The 19,085-nt window shown below is 42.1% G+C and overlaps 1 protein-coding gene across 1 annotated transcript in view; it reads right to left on the reverse strand.

Annotated features, from left to right (window-relative positions):
• Positions 1 to 5,760: 5,760 nt before the first annotated feature.
• The window catches only part of Actr6 (actin related protein 6), a 20,615-nt gene continuing 7,290 nt past the window's right edge, over positions 5,761 to 19,085 (reverse strand). The window contains exons 4-11 of the mRNA XM_032911139.1: positions 19,041 to 19,085; positions 17,936 to 18,071; positions 17,769 to 17,825; positions 16,982 to 17,080; positions 16,825 to 16,903; positions 10,971 to 11,142; positions 8,684 to 8,822; positions 5,761 to 6,345 (exon numbers count right to left, since the gene is read on the reverse strand). The exon at positions 19,041 to 19,085 is cut by the window's right edge and continues 79 nt beyond it. Coding sequence (XP_032767030.1) covers positions 6,216 to 6,345; positions 8,684 to 8,822; positions 10,971 to 11,142; positions 16,825 to 16,903; positions 16,982 to 17,080; positions 17,769 to 17,825; positions 17,936 to 18,071; positions 19,041 to 19,085 — 857 coding nt within the window. The 3' untranslated portion in view covers positions 5,761 to 6,215. The remainder of the gene's footprint in view (positions 6,346 to 8,683; positions 8,823 to 10,970; positions 11,143 to 16,824; positions 16,904 to 16,981; positions 17,081 to 17,768; positions 17,826 to 17,935; positions 18,072 to 19,040) is intronic.

The following is a 19,085-nucleotide window of genomic DNA, read 5'->3' on the forward strand; positions in this document are numbered from 1 at the left end:
CTGATCCACAGAGTGAGCCAGGGCTCTAGAAAAACCCTATATCGAAAGTTGATTAATTAAGTAATTAACTCGTTAACTAAAGTAGACATAATGGGACTGGAGAGGTGGTTAGAAATGCTTGCTGAACAAAAAATCAAAAGGAGAGGAGGGGCCTGGAGAGATGGCTCAGTGGTTAAGAGCACTGACTGCTCTCCCGGAGGTCCTGAGTTCAATTCCCAGCATCCACATGGTGGCTCACAACCATCTGCAAATGAGATCTGATGCCCTCTTCTGGTGTGTCTGAAGACAGCTACGGTGTACATACAGATAATAAGTAAATAACTAAACAAATAAATAAATCTTAAAAAAAAAAAAAAAAAAAAGAGGAGTGGAGTTTGAATCCCAGCACTCGCATAAAGGCAACCTTCACACACCATCACCCCAGGTTCAAAGGCAATGGAGGGGGATTGGGGATTTAGCTCAGTGGTAGAGCGCTCTCCTAGGAAGCACAAGGCCCTGGGTTCGGTCCCCAGCTCCGAAGGAAAAACAAAGGCAATGGAGGTAAATGTGTCACTGGGGCTTTCAGAACAGCTGAGAAAGCAGGAGTTCCAACTCAAGGAGAGTGTCCGCCTCAGAGGAGCAAGAGAAGAGAGAGAAAAGATTCCCAACAGTGTCTTCTAGCCTCTCTGTGAACACATGTACATACACCTACATACACACAGACACAAATTTATCAGACCTAGTGACTAATATGTAGTGAGAATTTTGGTTTCTTTAAAAAAAAAAAAAAAACCCATGTTTTTGTTTTCATCCTAAGTGTGGAGTACGGGACTGCTTCAGTTTGTCCACAGCCTTTAACTATGATGTTTCTCACCCTGGGTGAGGATTGGTGGTGATTTTTGCCCCCCAGTTTATCTCGGGGGACTCTGGAGAGGGTCTACGTGGGAGAGCCTGCAGCAGCCCCTGCTGCCCTCTGCTGTTGCTTCCTTTGCTATTGCTGGGCTGCTGGATATCCTGACAATGAAAATTAGACTTGTCCCCGAGAAACCCAACGACCCTAATCAACAGGAAGTAGTCTAAGGAGGTTTACAACCCCGATCCTCTCTAACCTTCTTTCTCTCCTACCTAGTGTTGGGGGATTGGAAGGGATCAGGGTGGAATACGGACTGGAAAGGAAGTAGATATAAGAACCCAATAAAATAATAAAACAAATATGCCAACCCTGATGCCTATAAATCCCAGTACTCAGGAGGCTAAGGATTGTCACGAGTTTAAGTCCAGCCTGTACCACAGGGTTAGCTCCTTGTCACTTCATGCTGTGCCTCAGACTTCTAGCTCAAAAAAAAAAAAAAAGTGGCGTGTGGATGTGTGTATATGTATGTGCATATAGATTTGTATTTACATTTAAGATTGGACCAGACAATAGCAAAGCACAAGCACGGGTTGACTGGGAGGTGTGTCCTGTGGGCTTATGCTCTGATCACAGTTTTCCTGTTATTGGTAGTAGCGGGAGAAGCTGTGGCACCTAAAGAAGTAGAGCCTCGATGAGGAAAGTGAGTCGTGCTTTATGTAAATGCGATATTATGGGCTGGAGAGATGGCTCAGTGGTTAAGAGCACTGCCTGCTCTTCCGGAGGTCCTGAATTCAAATCCCAGCAACCACATGGTGGCTCACAACCATCTGTAATGAGATCTGATACACTCTTCTGGTGTGTCTGAAGACAGCAACAGTGTACTTATATATAATAAATAAATCTTAAAAAACAAAAAAAAAACAAAAAAATAAATGTGATATTATTTAAACTGAATGATGTTCTGTGAAATATTCAGTAATGTATATATAGTACACACATGCACAGACACATATGTTTATATATATATACACACATATATATATACATACATATTAATTCTAACTTTTTTATAGAGAAAGTTTACTTCTCCTAAGTGGTTCTTTTGCGTCCTTAGCCATGATTTCGAAGCAGAAATGCCTGTACCAGCAACTCCCTGCCACCTAGTGACAGCTGTATATATTACTATTATTATTATTATTATTTTATTAGGCTTAAATAAAAGGATAATAAGGATCCTTAGGCTTAAATCCTAAGGATAATGCCATTCAGTTTTAGACTAAAAACTTTTGGGCAGTATGCTCATATGCAAAGCTTTGGGGGGTGGTGTTAATTAAATAAATAAATGCTTATCTTCTAGTAAAAATACTCAGTGAATTTCCACGAGAATTTATTCTGATCTTTCATGCTTGAGTAATATTTAACCTATGATTCACAGATTGGGGTATGACGAAGATTCTTTGCTTGGTCAGATTTTAAGGCTTCTGAACTCTCTCCCAGATCCATTTGTGTCCTTCCTTACCAAAGCCTGTTTTAACGGGTAATTCTACTAAGTAGGTTTAGCAAGGAGCTCACCATTCTACTATTTGTAGGATTCTCATCTCCCGTTAGGTGTTATCTGATCACCCTTGTCTGTCTTCTGCAATTCAGAGACTTTAGAATCCTCTTTACAATTGAGCAAGTCTATCCACTGACCCAGACTTACCCTGTTTTATGCTGCTACAGTAGAATGACTGAATAATTAGAAAGTGCATTACTTGGAGTTCTGAAGGCCACATGTGAGATTTAAGGTTCAAAGACCTGTATCTGGCAAGGGTCTTAGGGTTCAGACACTATGACCAAGGCAAGTCTTATAAAAAGCAACATGTATGTATTTGGGGCTGGCTTACAGGTTCAGAGGGTCATCAAATGTGGGAGCATGGCAGCATCTAGGCAGGCATGGTGCAGACAGAGCTGAGAGTTCTACATCTTCATCTGAAGGCTGCTGGCGGACGACAGACTTCCAGGCTGCTAGGGTGAGGGTCTTAAGCCCACACCAAGGGATGGCTTGTCCCCTCCTCACTCTATTGATCTTGCTCTCTTCTCTTGCTCCCTTACCCTCTTCCCCCCTTCCCATTCCCCTCCCTCCTCTCTCTCCATGTGCTCATGGCCAGCCTCTATTCCTCTTCCCCCCGCTGCCTTTCCCTGTCTCTAGTACCCCCTCAACTCCCCTCCCCATGTCCTAAATAAACTCTATTCTACACTATACCTTCGTGTGGCTGGTACCTCAGGGGAAAGGTGTGCCTCAGCATAGGCCAGCAGAGGCATCCCCTTCCCCAACACCATACTATGCCTCCACCAAGCACGTCTCTGGCTTCTCTTTATTAAACACAGCAAAGACAAGGAACTGAGGTGCTTACTTTTATATCAAAGCAGACTTGGCTCTCAGGTTCTCCCAGCATCCCAGGTCCCTACCTGGCATACACTGACCCCCAACCCTGAACTTTCCAGACCAGGGACAGAGCTGTCTTTGTCCCAGAGACTCTAGCCTATATAATCTAGACATTTCGCTTCTTCTCTTTCTTTGTGAGTACCTCTTTCTCTCTTTCTCCCCCCTCCCCTGTCTTCTCTCCCTTCCCTTGCCTCCTTCCTTAGGACCAGCGAACATGCCCGCCCAAAAGCAGCTTCCCAATAAACCTGCATTTAATGTAATCTAATCTGGCTCTAATCGACTCATTTCACTGTCGGAGAAATAACTTATCAAAAATGATGACTGATAATGCTACCAAATTAATCAATCATGGGTGTAATTAGCATTTCTCTGCACTAGGAATTATGCTGGAGATATAAAATGGATGAGTCAGAGTCCTATTCTTAGAAAAGAAAATCCAGCAGAAGAACTGTAAACATGAAGCTGTGGTTGCAACTCTGGAGACAATGGATTTATTTCTTAGGATATCTGAAAGGCTTCAGGGGGTAACAATATTTAACCCTGGGCTTAAGGTCTGAACTAGATATTGAAAAGCATTTATGAGAGCTCTCTAGAAGAGTTATGACTTCAGAAGTCATTACTACAGTAAGAAACAATTTTTTTTAAGAGAGGAAAGATTTATTCTGGCTCACGGTTTAAAAGTATGCATTCCACTGTGATGGTTTATACTGGCATGACAGGGTTCAAGGCAGCAGAGAGAGACAGCTAGGACTCTTCCCATCTTGGCAGGTCAGAAGTGGAAGGAGCCTATAACTCCAGGCTCTCTCTCTAGACAGTACACCAAGAGCCTGTCTCAAAAAGTGAAGCACAGGCACACACCCTCTTCCATGAGTCAGGCTATTTTAATAAGTACCTCTTTGTAGGCAAGTGTTGACAGTGTGGCAAGAGTCTATCTGCACCAGAGTTATCTAGAATGCTAGTTATCCAGTGAAGCTCTTCTAGACCTAAGGAATCTATTTATTGTGACAAAGCTGGAAAATCTGAAACCAAACATTGTCTCTCAAGTTGTAAAGCACATAGATTTAGAAAACCTGTACACAGACTTCTTTTTAATGACATCAGCATTCACTGACTTGAGGTTGCATTTTCTTTCATTAATGATTTGAAACAATAGGGGTTTTTGTTTTCAGAAAGAACATAGCACTTCCAAAGTAGTAATAGATATATAAGACATGTTTCTAATTCTTTTTGTTTGCTTGCTTGAGAATGGGTTTCTTTGTATAGATCCTGGAACAAGCTCTGTAGACCAGGCTAGCCTTGAACTCTCAGAGATCCATCTGTGTCTGCCTCCCAAGAGCTGGAGTTAAAGGTGCATGCCTTTAGGTATGTTAAACACTAACCCCCCATCAGACATACAGCTGACAAATGTTTTTTTTCCTTTCTTGTAGGGTGCCTCTTCACCACATGATGGTGACCTATGCCATACATAAGTTTTTAACTTCACAAGGTCCTATGTGTCAGTGGTTAGTCCTAATGTCTATGCTGCTCTATCCTGTTCACAAAGTTCTTTCCTGTGCCTCTAAGTTGAGACATATTTCTGACTTTCTCCTGAAACAGATTCCAGGATCAGGTCTTTGATCCCATTTAGAGTTGCAGGGAAAGAGGATGTAGTTTCATTCTTCATGCAGCTATTCAGCCTTGTGGTGGGGCACTTTTTTTTTTCTTTTTTTGACAGTTCTGACCTCTACAGATATGGGACTCCCATGTGATCATGTCTATCACTCATGCAGTCCCAGAACCTTCTCTGACCCATTTGTTGTGTTGTGTGACACTATCCAGGGCAAGGCATAAATAAATATCTACTTATCACAGATAGGGAACAGATAACAAATCAAAGTAACAATATAACCCAAATACAATGTGGTGAACCAAGATGTTTATTGGCGTTATTTATTGGAAGATGGGTGAGGGATTACTTATAGCAACACAGATGTCTCAAAGGCAGCTGTGTCACTGAAAGCCCACACCAGCATGGGTAACAACTCAGAAAAAGCTGAAACCTTGGAGTGCTCTACATGACTTGCAGGTCAGAAAGTATGTTCTCAGAAGGCATTAATATTAACATATGCCAGGAAGGAAGAGGTCTTGTGCTTCTGCTAAGCTTTCGGGACTTTTTGAGACTTCTGAGTTGTTTGGTTTTTGAGTCTTAATGAGCTTCTTTTTAGTTCTTCTTGAGTTTCCTCTAGGATGCCATGTTTTAACTCAAGGAAATTACTAACTCATTCCTTAAATTGGGAAGCTATTGCTTTGGAAATGCAGAGCTCAGACACAGGGCCTTGAGCATGCTCCAGAAGAGTACAGTCACTAAGCACCTTATCTTAATATGTTGACTATGGGTCGAATAAAAGAACTTCTGAAACAAAGTAGTATGTTTCTGCAAAACAGTGGTGACCACAAACTCTACAGACATCTCTATCTTGCAAGCTTACACTAAGTAAAAAATAAACATAGCATAGACATATTTAATACTGATCTTTCAAATTTTATTATGTACAAATAAGAATAACAAACCTTAAATAAAATACTTAGTTCTAAGGCAGAAGAATCTTAACAGTCTGTAAATACTTTAGCTAAGCACAGTCAAAACTACACAAAGTATTTTCTAAAGAAAACTGCTGGGTGGGATATTTCAATTTGTGTTTTCAAGTATGAAGAATTAAATATTTGCTCTTTCACTTTCTCATGAAAAATAATTTATTCTCAGGAACAGTATAGAATTGCTGAGTAGTGCACTTAATGAAACACGGCTGAATTACAGTTTACTGTAATAACCCATTTAAGAAGCCTGTGCACCTCAGCCATGACTCAGAATAGTTATGTAAGTTCAAGGCTTTACGATGAAAAGTAACATAGTTCTTAACCTCCAATAGAAGGAACTTTGAAATACTTTCCAAGACTTTCATCCAGAGATGTTTCTCAAATGTCAAACTTCTCTTCACAGACACTGTGTCCATTTTCTTCATAGTCTTCTCTCGTAACCACCATGTCTTCAAAGTCATCGTTTTCAGATATCAGCTTCCCACCTTCCCAGGAGTAAGTGATAGGGCTGAAACAGACAGCACAAATGAACCCAGCACCAAGCGACTATAGAGCCAATGCCACTCACGAACTAAACAGCTGGGCGCCCTGCTCAGCCTAATGGAAGCTCATTTACGGTGTAGAGATAAGCTCTTCCTCACCAGTGCAAACAGCGGGTGGTTCTTCCCTGTGCGCCCTATGGATGACCCCCTCTTCTTTTAGTGAAAACCCCAGAACATTCTCAGAAGCTGTAGCTGAGTAAAGGGGAAATGTTCCGACTCTGGCCCTAAACCAACTAGTGCTTCTCACAGAAGCCACGGACCAGCTGCCTAAGTCCCTAATGGGACGGGAATGGGAGGGTCTAAGTTACCCTGCAGCTACGCTGTAAACCTTGTAGCTGTCTCAGGGCCATCTTCAGTCTGTCCTGTGGCTGCTATAGAACACTGCTGATAATCCCACAGAGGTCAGACAGTAGGTAAAACCCACAAGTGAGGCGTGAAGCATGCAGGTTGGCTCTGCTGCCCACAGCCTTGCCCGCTTTGTGCTGACTCAGCGCTACCACGTCCCCAGCTGAGCAGACCAGTGGAGACAACTGTTCTCACACACTGCATCTGCAACCTTTATCAACAGGCTGACTTATATCTTTATATTTGTACCTCTATGGGTTTTTTTGGGGGGGGGAGGGTGGAGGAGAAATGCCCATTATGATTCCTGGAATTAAAGAACAATAGCTAATGTTGTCAGTCCCTCGGCCTCAGGCATGTATCTGCAAGATAAAAAATATCAGGAAGTATTTGAGCATTACTGCTGACAAAAACTATTCCAGCATTTAACAATTCCTTATTCCTTTGAAAGGTTTCAGTAAGGATTTAAAGATTAATTTAAACAATTTTAAGGTCTACTAACTATAAATGGCAGTTTTATAGGTGGTTCATATCTGTGACCCCAGCACTTGGGAGCATGCGCACAATGAACGCCAGTTGGGGTCTGTTGTAACTACACAACAAGCAACACTGGAGCTCAAAAAAAAAAAAGAAAGAAAACTAAAAGATGATGTAGATAAGGGCCTGGTTTACTGACTTTGAAAAAACTACTTTAGTGTGAATTTAAATTTAATTAGACTAGGATCTCATTTGTAACTCTGCCACTGACACTAGGCAATCTTAAGGTTAAGAACTCCCGTCTGGCCATGGTGTGGCGGCTAAGCCTTTAGTCTTAGCACTCAGAAGGCAGAGGCAGAGCGATCTCTATGCATTTGAGGCTACTGTGGTCTACATAGTCTCAGACCAGCCAGTGAGACTATCTCAAACAAACGACAAAGGGAACTCCTGTTTTGGAGAGGTGAGGTAGTTGGCTTACAGGGTAACTTCTTGCTGCCTAAGCCTGACAACATGAGTTTAACCACTGGGACCCAGGTAAAGATAGAGGGGAAACCAACTCCATAGAGTTGTCCCGTGACCTCCACACGCATGCCTGGAGCATACACATCCCCAACCCTGCACATCACATACATATAATGACAAAAAAATGAAAGCCCTTTGACGCAGGTGATGTAATGGGGCTTTCCTCTGGTCACTGCTATGAACTCAGCATGAATCAGGGTTCACAAGGCTTCTCTCTCCAATGTCCAATGCAAGCTTGGAGTAGGATGCTATTTAAGTCCACTCCCACAGCTCTGAAGATCTGCCTTAACTTTTGCAGCTTAAGTTGCAACGATACTATCTTGTCCTTTCTCATAAAAAAGAGTAGGAGACACTAAAATTTTTTAATCTCACTTTTCTTGAAACAGTCTCACATAGACCAGGCTATCTACAAAACTGCTTTGCAGCTGAGCTTGGCATTGAACTCCTGCTTTTCCCATCTCTGAATTCCCAAAGCTAGGATTACAGGAAAGTACCACCATACCTGACTTCACAACAATTTTAATAAAAAACAAGTCTAGTTAACTATAAAGGTTCACCCAAAACATTTAGAAATTTAAAGAGTTCTCAAAGTTATGAACTGACGGTGCTTCCCTTAATAATTCAATCTTTAGACTTCTACTCTCAAGAGGACCTATCGAGGTGGCACGTCTAAGACAAGTCAAGAAACAGTCTGGCTTCTTTGCATATAACCAGCCTCAGCAGGAGGACTGAGACACACACGGAAAGAGCTCCTGTTACCGAGCTCTGTCATGTGTCAATGTAACGTGTGCTCGGCATGGTCCGTGCCACCTCTTCTACCTCACTCAAGAATTAAGATTTCATTTTTGAAAGAAAGAGAACAAGGATCCCGCTGGGGAATAAATCTACCAGCTTTAAAGTCACACCTTCCACAAGCCCCCTCCCTGCAAGCTGGCCTTGGCTTCCCTATAAACCAATACTTACTTCTCAGGCAACACGACAGAAACATCGTAGTCTGTTGGCGTCAAACACCGAACTTCTGAGTAAACCCGCTCTCTGAATCCAGGGAAAAGGGAATTTCCTCCCGTCAAAACAATGTTCTTAAAAAAATGTGGCTGCATTTCTTTAAAAGAAAAAAAGAAAGGAGAAAAAAGTAAAAGAGTGTCGGAAAATCTCCTAATGTGGGCAATTAACAGTCAGGGTGTGGCTGGGAACCCAAACAACCTGGGGGTCCACTGGTAAGATTTTAAATGTTTTTTCTTGTGTTCACTATTAAGATTCTGTTGTGGTTGGGGATTTAGCTCAGTGGTAGGCGCTTGCTGGGCCCTGGTTTCCCCCAGCTCTGGAAAAAAAAAAAAAAAAACAAAAAAAAAGATTTTTGTTGTGGCTGGTTAAGACAAGGCCTCACAAGATAGGACAGGACGGCCTCAAACTGTAATCCTCCTGCCTCATTCCCTAGAGTACCAGGACTTATAGACCTGCCGCACCACAGGAGGCTACATTTTAAAATTTACCACAAGGCAGGAGTTTACACAGGGGGAGACACTAAGACAGTGGTGAACTGTGACCTCACAGGTCTTTAAAACAAAACACTAAGGTGGGAAGCTGCTGACTACCAATTAAATTTGCACGGAAGCCACAGATAAGTAACTTTCTGCAGCAGACGCTGAGTCATACTTATCATTCTTCTTTCCTAAAATGAAGGGGGTCTTTACCACAGATGAGATTATAAACTTCCGTAACAGAAAGGCCTTCCTCTGCATTTTTAATTTGATAGCTCAAATTTCTATGTTCTCACACTTTGGACAAACTCAGTACATACCTTTGATGGGAACACATTCTATCTAGCCCTCAGGCAGAAGTGGAACAAACACCTGGGAAAACCCAAATCATAAAAGATGCAACCTAGGGGGGAAACCAAAGATGTAAGATTTTAAATAAAGTTTTTTCTTGTGTTCACTATTAAGGGAATAGCATGGCCTTCCTTCCCTTTGTTCTCACTGAGAGGAAAGTACACTGTGTGCACTAGACTTCTTCTGGTGCCATGACTGTTCCTGATAGAGAAGGAAGAAAGGACTGGGGAGATGGCTCTGTGGCTAAAAAAATTTACTGCTCTTCCAAAAATCCTGAGTTCTATTCCCACGTCCAGCAGTTTGAAACTGCCGATAGCAATCTTCAGGCTTGAGGAAGGCCCTGGCACACATTCAAGACAGTATATACACACCCCTTTAGCTCTCAGTGGTAAAAAAGCTCTGAAAAAAAAAAAAAAAAAAAAAAAACCAAAACAAAACTCAAGGACACTTACACATAAGAAAAATCCAGATGCCACCACGAAACAGTGTACTCCAGTCATCTTCATTTTATTTTATTATTACTGTGCGCATGCCTCTGCATTCATTCTCTCTCTCTCTCTCTCTCTCTCTCTCTCTCTCTCTCACACACACACACACACACACACACACACATATGATAGGGGAGGGACATTCTTGCCACAGACCAAGTGTAGAGGTCAGAGGACATTCTGTGACATTGGTTCTCTCCTTCCCCTTTATGTGAGTTCTGGGGAATCACCTCACGCTGTCAGATTCATACACAAAGGCCTGGGCCATCTTCCTGTCTATCTTATTAAAAGTTGCCCAGATGCACAGCTTGGAGGCAGAGGTAGACCTGTGGATTAGAAGCTGCCCTGTTCTATAGAGTCAGGACAGCCAGTGCTACACAGAAAAAGAGAAACCAGTCTTGAAAAACCAAAAAAAGAATGAAAAAGCGAAAAAAAAAAAAAAAGTAATCCTGTCATTCTAAATAATGAATAAACCGGTCTTATGAACTACTGAAAAAGCAGCCCATTAAAACCTCCAAATTTCAATTCTATTTAAGTTTAGGTTAAAGCTTTCCGTCAAGCCTTCTAGCACACACCGATAATTCTAACATTCAGGAGCCTGATCAGGAAGATCCTGAGTTCTAGACCAGGCTGAGCTACATAGCAAGACTGTGCCTCAGAAATAAATAAATACTTTTCTAAAATGAACAGAGCAATTTAATACTTAAGGAAAGATATATTCATGCTTAAATAGACCATAATGACTTTTTAAAAAATACAATTTATGATCCAGAACAAATCAACTAAGACTTATTTAAATGCATTATATGATCTGGAAATTTCTGCCAATAATACAGATGTTATCTATTTAAATTACTTAAGAAACCATGCTGTGATTACGGTTTTTCAGTACCATTTCTCTCTCACAGTTTACTCTAACCATTGGCGTACCTTCGGGTAGGTTTTGGATTGAATAGACAATGGCTTCGGGAATGCCCATCTCCTGAATGCCAATGTCGGAGGGGTTGAAGAGTATCTCTGGAACAGCAAACCTCTCGTTGGCAAGGCGAAGAATCTGTTCCCCAGACTTATACTTTCCACTCAGCACCATCTCCTCTCTGGGCTTAAAGCAAAGAGATAAAGAGTTTGAGCTGCACTACCTTGCTCATAGGACAGATAATAATTAGAAACGTAATACTTGTCGAGTAACCATGTTCTTATAGAAGTCTTACGATTCTCAAAAGTTAGAAAAGAGGTTTCTCTTCTGTTGCCACGGTACACAAATAAATCTAGCTTGAGGTAGAGGCAGGAGCATCTCTGTGAATTCGAGGCCAGCCTGGGCTATATAATAGGTTCCAGGACAGGTGTGGGGTAGGTGGGAGAGCTGTGTTCCTCTGTCAATCCCACCCTGCAGATAACCTACCAGCTGTACTCTGTGCGTCTTTAAAAGAAAGGAAAGAGGACACAGAAGAGGGAATGTCGCAGCTGACCTGTCACTGCAGTGACTCCATTGCTAAGCAAAGATGATGCAGCAACAGCATCTGCTCTCCTGTGTTCCCGTCCCTACCCAGGTTGTTCCTCCCTTCAGAGGTGGACACGTGATACGGCCACACTTGCACATGTGGCTGTCACACTCCAGTCGATGGTCCTACACCCATGCGTATGTGGGCAGCACTAAGTAGGCTCGGTTGAAGAATACAGCACACTTTGTTAGGAAGGAGACTGGTGGTAAGGATACGGAGGAAGACGAGAGGAAGGAAAGAGGGTCTGAAAAGGCATTAAATGCAGGAATGAAATTCTCAGACAATAAAAATTCATTTCCAAACAATTAGGCAAAGACACGCTTTACATTGCTGAAACGGTCCCTTTAGTGCCAACTTTTACTGGGTATATACAGCAAACACGAACTTTACATAATCGGGTCCACTCTCCTCTTTAGGTCCTGCTACCCTTCCCAGTCAGTGAGCTGTGAACCTGAAGGAGCTAGAAAGAGTCTCTCCTTCTTAAGATCCACAGCATTAAACGATGCTCCTGTTCAGTCTAACAGTCACCATTTCCTGTGGAATCAGCTATGGTCACGTCATTCAGCTGATAGATGCAGTTCTCCAGCACAACATACTCAGAATATGTGAAGAATGTATGTATTACTAATGAGTAATGTATGTGAGTATACACATGTATGTGCAAGTACACACATATATGTATATATGTTGTTTCCTTAATATACATGGAGTCCTCCCCAACCTACAGTGCTCATCACATAGGCACTGCCTAGTACACTACACGGTTCCCTGTATATGGTAGGTATTCAATGAATTCCTGGGCAGTGTTATGCAAAATAACAGTGCCATTAACTGCATCAGACATTTTATGTATTCCACAAGTCTCACATAACACCAGGACAGGCATATTGCCTTTCACTCATGGTATAATTAGGCTCAGGACGGTCACACGCAGGATGGTCACACGTCTTCCTCAAGTGCCCGGAACTATCCCTTACATACAGTCTGGATACAATGATTTGGCTTTGCCATTACCTGGGAACACTCGGTTCATAGCATACATGTTAAACAAAACAAAGAAACTATAAATATGTCACATCTAACCCAATTAAATAATTTTTGTAGTAAGAAAAATAGTATATTACTCTCCAAAGAAGAAGTAGCACTGTGTTAGGCAGAATGGAAGAGAGTCTATAAATTTACTAATTAGCTTACAACTGACATTATGCCTATGTTTAGTTAAAGTTTCATTGCTGTGAAGACACCCCATGACCAAGACGACTGCTATAAAGAACATTTAATTAGGGCTGGCTTACAGTTCAGAGGTTCAGTCCGTTCATTATGGCAGGAAGCACGGCAGCATGCAGGCAGACATGGTATTGGAGAAGCCAAGACTTCTACATCTTGGTCCAAGGGCCACCAGAAGGGCGCTGTCTTCCATAGGCAGCCAGGAGAAGAGTCTGGATCATACTGGCCAGACTTGAGCATACATATGGAAGCTCAAAGCACTGTCCCACAGTGACACACTTCCTCTAGCATGACTTCTAACAGTGTCACTTCCCATGGGCCAAGCGCATACAAACTACCACAGCCTGGTATGGTATACACCTGCAATCCCAACATATGGGAGGTGAAGCAGGAGAACTGTGCAAGTTTGAGGCTAGCCTAGGCTATAGTAGGAGACCCTGTTCAAAGAAAAAGAAAACGGGCGCGTACACACACACACACGCACACGCACACGCACATGCACACTTCAGTTTGCAGGATAATTCATTTTTTCAATAGTGGAAAGCTAGCTGAGCCAATACTGACTGAAGGACATTAAAGGTTTGTAGCTGTTTTAAAGCCTTGATTCACAGATGATGATTAGGTTGACTGACCAAATAATCTAACCGGGAAAAGAGCCAGCATTCAGTGTCCTTGCTGAATGTCAGCATGAATGCCATTAGTCACTAATATGTAATCTGGAAGTACAAGGAGTTTCTGTTTTCAAGGGTACAATTCCAAAACCTTTTTTAGACATAGGCAAGTGAAGGGATTTAATAGGATGTGAGAAGCTGGTCAGTGAAGTCTGTGGTTTACTGAGTGGAATGGGCCTCATACATTTATTTCCAGTACCATTAAAGAAACTGTCAGTTTGTGTTATAATGGTTCTGCAGACAGTGGTAGTCATTAAAGATAAAGAAATATTCTCAATTCAGGTCTGACAATTTATACCTTAGCAGGCATCCTCTTTTTGGGAAGACGTAAATTAGAAGTTCTGTTTTTGTCCAATGATTCTATAGATCTTACATCTCTATTTGTTGTTATTGTTCTTTTTACCAGCAGGGAGAAATCAAAGCTTCATATTTCCCAAGCACTCCTGACTAATGTATCCCAGTTCAAATCAACAATATCCTATGTGGTGGTTTAAATAGGATGGGCCCGCAGGCTCACAGACTGAATGCTTTGTCACCAAGGAGAGGCACCACTGGGAGGTGTGGCCTTATCGGAGGACGTCTGTCACTAGGGGTGGACTGTGGGGTCTCAGATGCTCAGGCCAGGCCCAGTCTCTCTCTCTCTCCTTCTCCAGCACCACGTCTGCTGTGTGCCACCAGGCTTCCTGACAGTAAAAGAATGTAAGCCAGCCCCAGAGGAAAGTTTCCCTGTAGAAGAGTTGCCATGGTCTCTTCACAGCGACAGAAACCCTAACTAAGATACAAAGTATAAAGGCTCACAAACATTTTTTCCTTCTAAGCAAGAGTGTTTTCCTAATGTCATAAATATGTCTTTGCTTTCCCAACAGGAAACAAGAAAATCAAGTATTAAAGAAACTTAAAGAATAAAATATTCTTTTTAAAAAATATACTTATTGCATTAGTTCATTTAGAAAGAGTCCAGTTCAACTAACATTTTTATGTTCTCATTTGAAAAAGTGGACATTACATGAAAGCCATTACCAATTAGTGTGAGGCAGCCGGGAAGCCCGAGTGACTGCAGGCAGTAGATGGGGCCCTGAGGGAATGCTGTGGACAGACACTGCCATGTAAGACCCATGCTGCAACACATGGGGAAGTGGCACAGCCTTCCCCTAAGGGTCCGGCTTACAATGGCAAAGCCTCCCTCTAATCCAAGTATGAGTGCTGTCTCGTGGTGGGTCAGTGTTTGCAAAAACTAGCAACTGTGGCTTCCTCCGCTCAGATGTTTCCAGCCTGCGACTGCTGTAACAGATCCTCCTACTGAACCTCCGGACCTTCCCCGCTGTGCTGAGGGTCCAGATTGCTTCCTTCCTTGCTGTGCCCACTCAGGTCAAAGCCAAGAAGTCTGTGTGAAGCTAAACAAGTCCAAGCTCTAACTCGACTGTTCACAAGGTCACAGATCAAAGCAAACCTCCTGACAACCTTAATGCCACTTGCTTCTTGTGCAGTGTCTGACCATCTGTCAGTGGTCACCTCCCCCCACCCCTCCCCCAGCACAGAGAACAAATACTGGTCAGCTGAGAGGACAACCTCACCAATGCTGGCTACTGAGCCGGGGCTGACTGAGAAAACAAGAAGGATTGCACAGAACTTAAAAATCATGTGATAATTTAATGGCATGTCACTCACACGGAAGGAGCAACATTCTTAAAGAGAAAGATTCATAGTTGGCTGTCCATTATGTAGGAAAAAACTAAGTTCTGACTTAGGAACTAAAAACTCCTGGGAAGAAGAATGGAAACCACACAGATTTTAATGCCCTTATGACTCCAGTGATCTGCCAGGTTGGGAGAAATTAGAAATCACTGTGACGGATGCAAAACTGACAACTTTACCACTGTGTCATGTTCTCCACTGCATCTCTTATTATTGCTCGATCGTGATTATAATTAGATATAAAATATGTGGATGGTCAAGTGTGTCTAATGAGACAGCTCTGCAGTCGAAATGTTTGGCACAGTTTTGATCTGTATTTCACCTCTGTACTAGGGAAAAAAACAAAAGCTCTCAGGCATGCTAAGTACAAATATTTACATAAAATATAAATACCATTAAACAGCTTGATGTAAATTGACAAATTATCATGTCCTTTAATATTCAATGTGCATCACTCACATAATCTTCGAAACTATATAAAACTAAGCTATTGTTGTTGTATTCAAAATAAAGTAATCTATATACACTGAAAGTAAACACACCTTTCTATAGATTGCTTCTTATTAAACATTACATTTTGGGGTGGAGCCATGCTAATCATGTAGCTCTGTATTGTTTTCATTTGTTTATTATATGAATATATTATTAGATATCTTGGCTGTTGCCAACTTCTCACAGTTCTAAATGAATACTATCACGTCTCCTTACATTTCTCTTTCTTCCTCTCTTCCTCCCTCATTCCTTTCCTTCCTTCCTTCCTTCTTTCCTTTAATGTATATAAGTACACTGTTGCTGTCTTCAGACACACCAGAAGAGGGCATCAGATCCCATTACAGATGGCTGTGAGCCCCCATATGGCTGCTGAGAATTGAACTCAGGACCTCTGCAAGAGCAGTCAGTGCTCTTAACCACTGAGCCATCTTTCCAGTCCATCTCCTTACATTTCTGAATAGAAATTTTATATTGTTGTTGTTGGTGGTGGTTTCTTTGGTGTGACTCTGGCTGTCCCGGGCTAACTCTGTAGACTAGGCTAGCTCACAAGATCTGCCTGCCCCTCCCTCCCAAGTGCTGGGAATAAAGGTGTGTGTCACCACTGTAGAGCCGAAATTTTTAATTGCCCAAGAGTCTTTATCAAGCCAGTTAACTAGAGGGTCAGATTTCACATTCGCCAACACAGAACTGTCTTTCCCTGAGCTGATCAAAGACAAAGGGACATTATCTTGACATTCAAGACAAACTGCCTCTTAACACTGGGAACATGCAGTGGAGTTTGTCCTTGACAACGGTCTTAGTGAGAAACTTATTCATTAAATTTATCTACTTGTGCCTAAAGAAATGGCTACAAGGAAGGCAGGCACTGTAACACCCTGTCAATCTAGCTAGATGTGAAATGTTTTGCAAATCTGGCTGAGGTTGTCACTTAAGAAGATATTATGAAGGACTTTGTTTTTGAGCACCTTAAAAGGACTGGAGAGAGAGCTTAGCGATTAAGAGCACTGGACCCAGGTTTGATTCCCAGCACTTACACAGTGGCTCACAACTGTCTGTGACTCCAATTCCAGGGAATTAGATACTCTTCCTCTGGCCTTTGTGGGCACTGCACATGCATAATACACAGATATACATGCATGCAAAATACCCAAACACACCAAATAAAAATATAAAACAAAAAAGAAATATAAAAGTTACCTTACAAAAGCCCTTTTTGATTGTACTAAAGTCAGGCAGGACATAGTCAACCATCACTGTGTTGTCTTCTCCTTTTAACCTGGAGACGAAGTAGAGATTTATGAGACTGTAACTGTTAACATCATCTGAACACCCAACTGAGTACTATTATACATACTTGGCAATGTCCATGTCTCTGTAAAAGTCCTGAGACACGTAGCACACGTCTTCTTTCACCTGGTTAATCACGTGAGTTTCGTCCATAACGTGCAGCTGCCTAACAGAACAGAAATGTATATGACGTGAGGCTGCCACGTGTCTCAGCACATTCTGACACTTGCCTCCAAGCCTCGCACTCTGGGCTCAGTCCCCAGAGCCTACGAGTTGGAAGGAGAAAATCAAGTTGTCCCACAAGCTGTCCTCTGACCTTCATGGAGGCACACACTTGCCCAGATACACACACACACACACACACACACACACACACACACACACACACACACACACACACACACTTACAGATACAAATTCTCTCTCTCTCTCACACACACACTTGCACAGATACCAAATTCTTCCTCTCCCTCCCACCCCCACCCCCCCCACACACACACTAAATGAAGTTTATAAGTGGATAAAATTTGACATGAGCAGCAACTGAACATAACTCTAAAGTATCATTTACATTATTTTTACTTTATGTATATGTATTTTGCTTGCATACATGTCTGTTCACTTGTGTTCAATCTCCAGAGACCAGAGAAGGGGGCTGCAACTGAAGTCATGAGCAGTTGGTAGCCTGTGTGTAGGTTCTGGGAATCAAACCAGGGTCCTCTGGGAGATCAGCCAGAGCTCTTAACCTCTGAGCTATCTTTCCAGACCCATTTTTTTTTTTTTTTTAAATTTAGGCTACCTCCAACTTGGTGTGAGGGACCCTCATCCTCCCCAGGTTCAAAGCCCAGTATTACCTGTAGGATATGATCTCTTTCAGATGGTTTGTTAAAAGCTTTCCACCCACATTTATCCTAAAAGCAGAGAAATCAACCTTGGTTCAGTTATCACATATTTCCTCCTAAGAAATAGCAAGAAAGTGACATAAAATGATAAAGAAAATAATGATTTGACCAGAGCTCACCGAATGATTGCTTCTTTTTTCTTTTTGCTTCTACAGTAAGGAACGATGTGCGTGAAGGAATAGCCACTGTCGACAATGATGCAGCAGAGCTCAGAAGGGTTATCGCGGAAATACCTGTGGGCGCTAAGAGCGCCAGCTGTTTCCAGGACACCGAGGGAAGACAGACAAATCACAACATGCTCACACTTAAAATAACAGGGAAAAGGGGCAAACTAGGCAGACAGAAACAACAACAACAACAACAAGAAGCTGCCTTTAAGCTAAGTGGGGTAGTGCACACCTTTGATCCCAGTACTCAAGAGGATAGACAGGTGGATCTCTTTGAGTTCCAGATCAGCAAGGGCTATATAGAGAGACCCTGTCTTAGAACAAACAAAACGCCCAACGACAAAGCCACACAAATAAACTACAACAAAAAAGCCTTTAATTAAGAAAAAATTTTAACTCTAAACTGTATGTATAATCATCTTCTTTGCAGACCTTATTAACTATGTGTCTGTGCACATGAGTGCAGAGGCCTGCAGAGGCCGGCACTAGAGTTACGAGTGGTTGAAGTTGCCCAACATAGGTGCTGGGACGTGAGCTGGGGCTTCTGTAAGAGCAGAAGGTGGTCTAAACCACTGGGCCATTTCTCCAGTCCCTTCAGAACTGGTTTAAGATCTTAATGCTTCAATTTTTAAAAGGCACACTAACTTACATGGTAAGAGAAAGAAAATAATACAATCTTTTTCTTTTGTCACTGCTGGCTTTATTTTGGAAGCAGAGACAGAAGCTAACACTACAGTTTGGATAGACCTGGAACTCATGATTTAGCTTCTTTTTACTGTGTGGCAGGCTATCACCAAGTTGCTTAGATTGGCCTTGAACTCAGTCTGCAGTCCAGGTAAACTATGAATTCTCTATCCTCCTGTCCCAGCCTCCCAAGCTGCCAAAATTATAGGCCTGTGCCACTAGGCCAAACGAAAGTTCTATGCTTAAAATAACAATTCTGTGTTTTATTTCCCTTGGACCTAAGAGCTGCCACCTAGTTCTCAAGACCTTGAGTTTCTTTACTCCACTTACAACTTTACTCATAATTTAATTTCAATGAAATCTTTTAACTTACCATTTACTCTTAATACTGCTTGGAACTGATATTCTTCAAATAGGA

The sequence above is a fragment of the Rattus rattus genome, chromosome 1 (assembly GCF_011064425.1).
Source record: "Rattus rattus isolate New Zealand chromosome 1, Rrattus_CSIRO_v1, whole genome shotgun sequence".
Taxonomy (NCBI): Eukaryota; Metazoa; Chordata; class Mammalia; order Rodentia; family Muridae; genus Rattus; species Rattus rattus.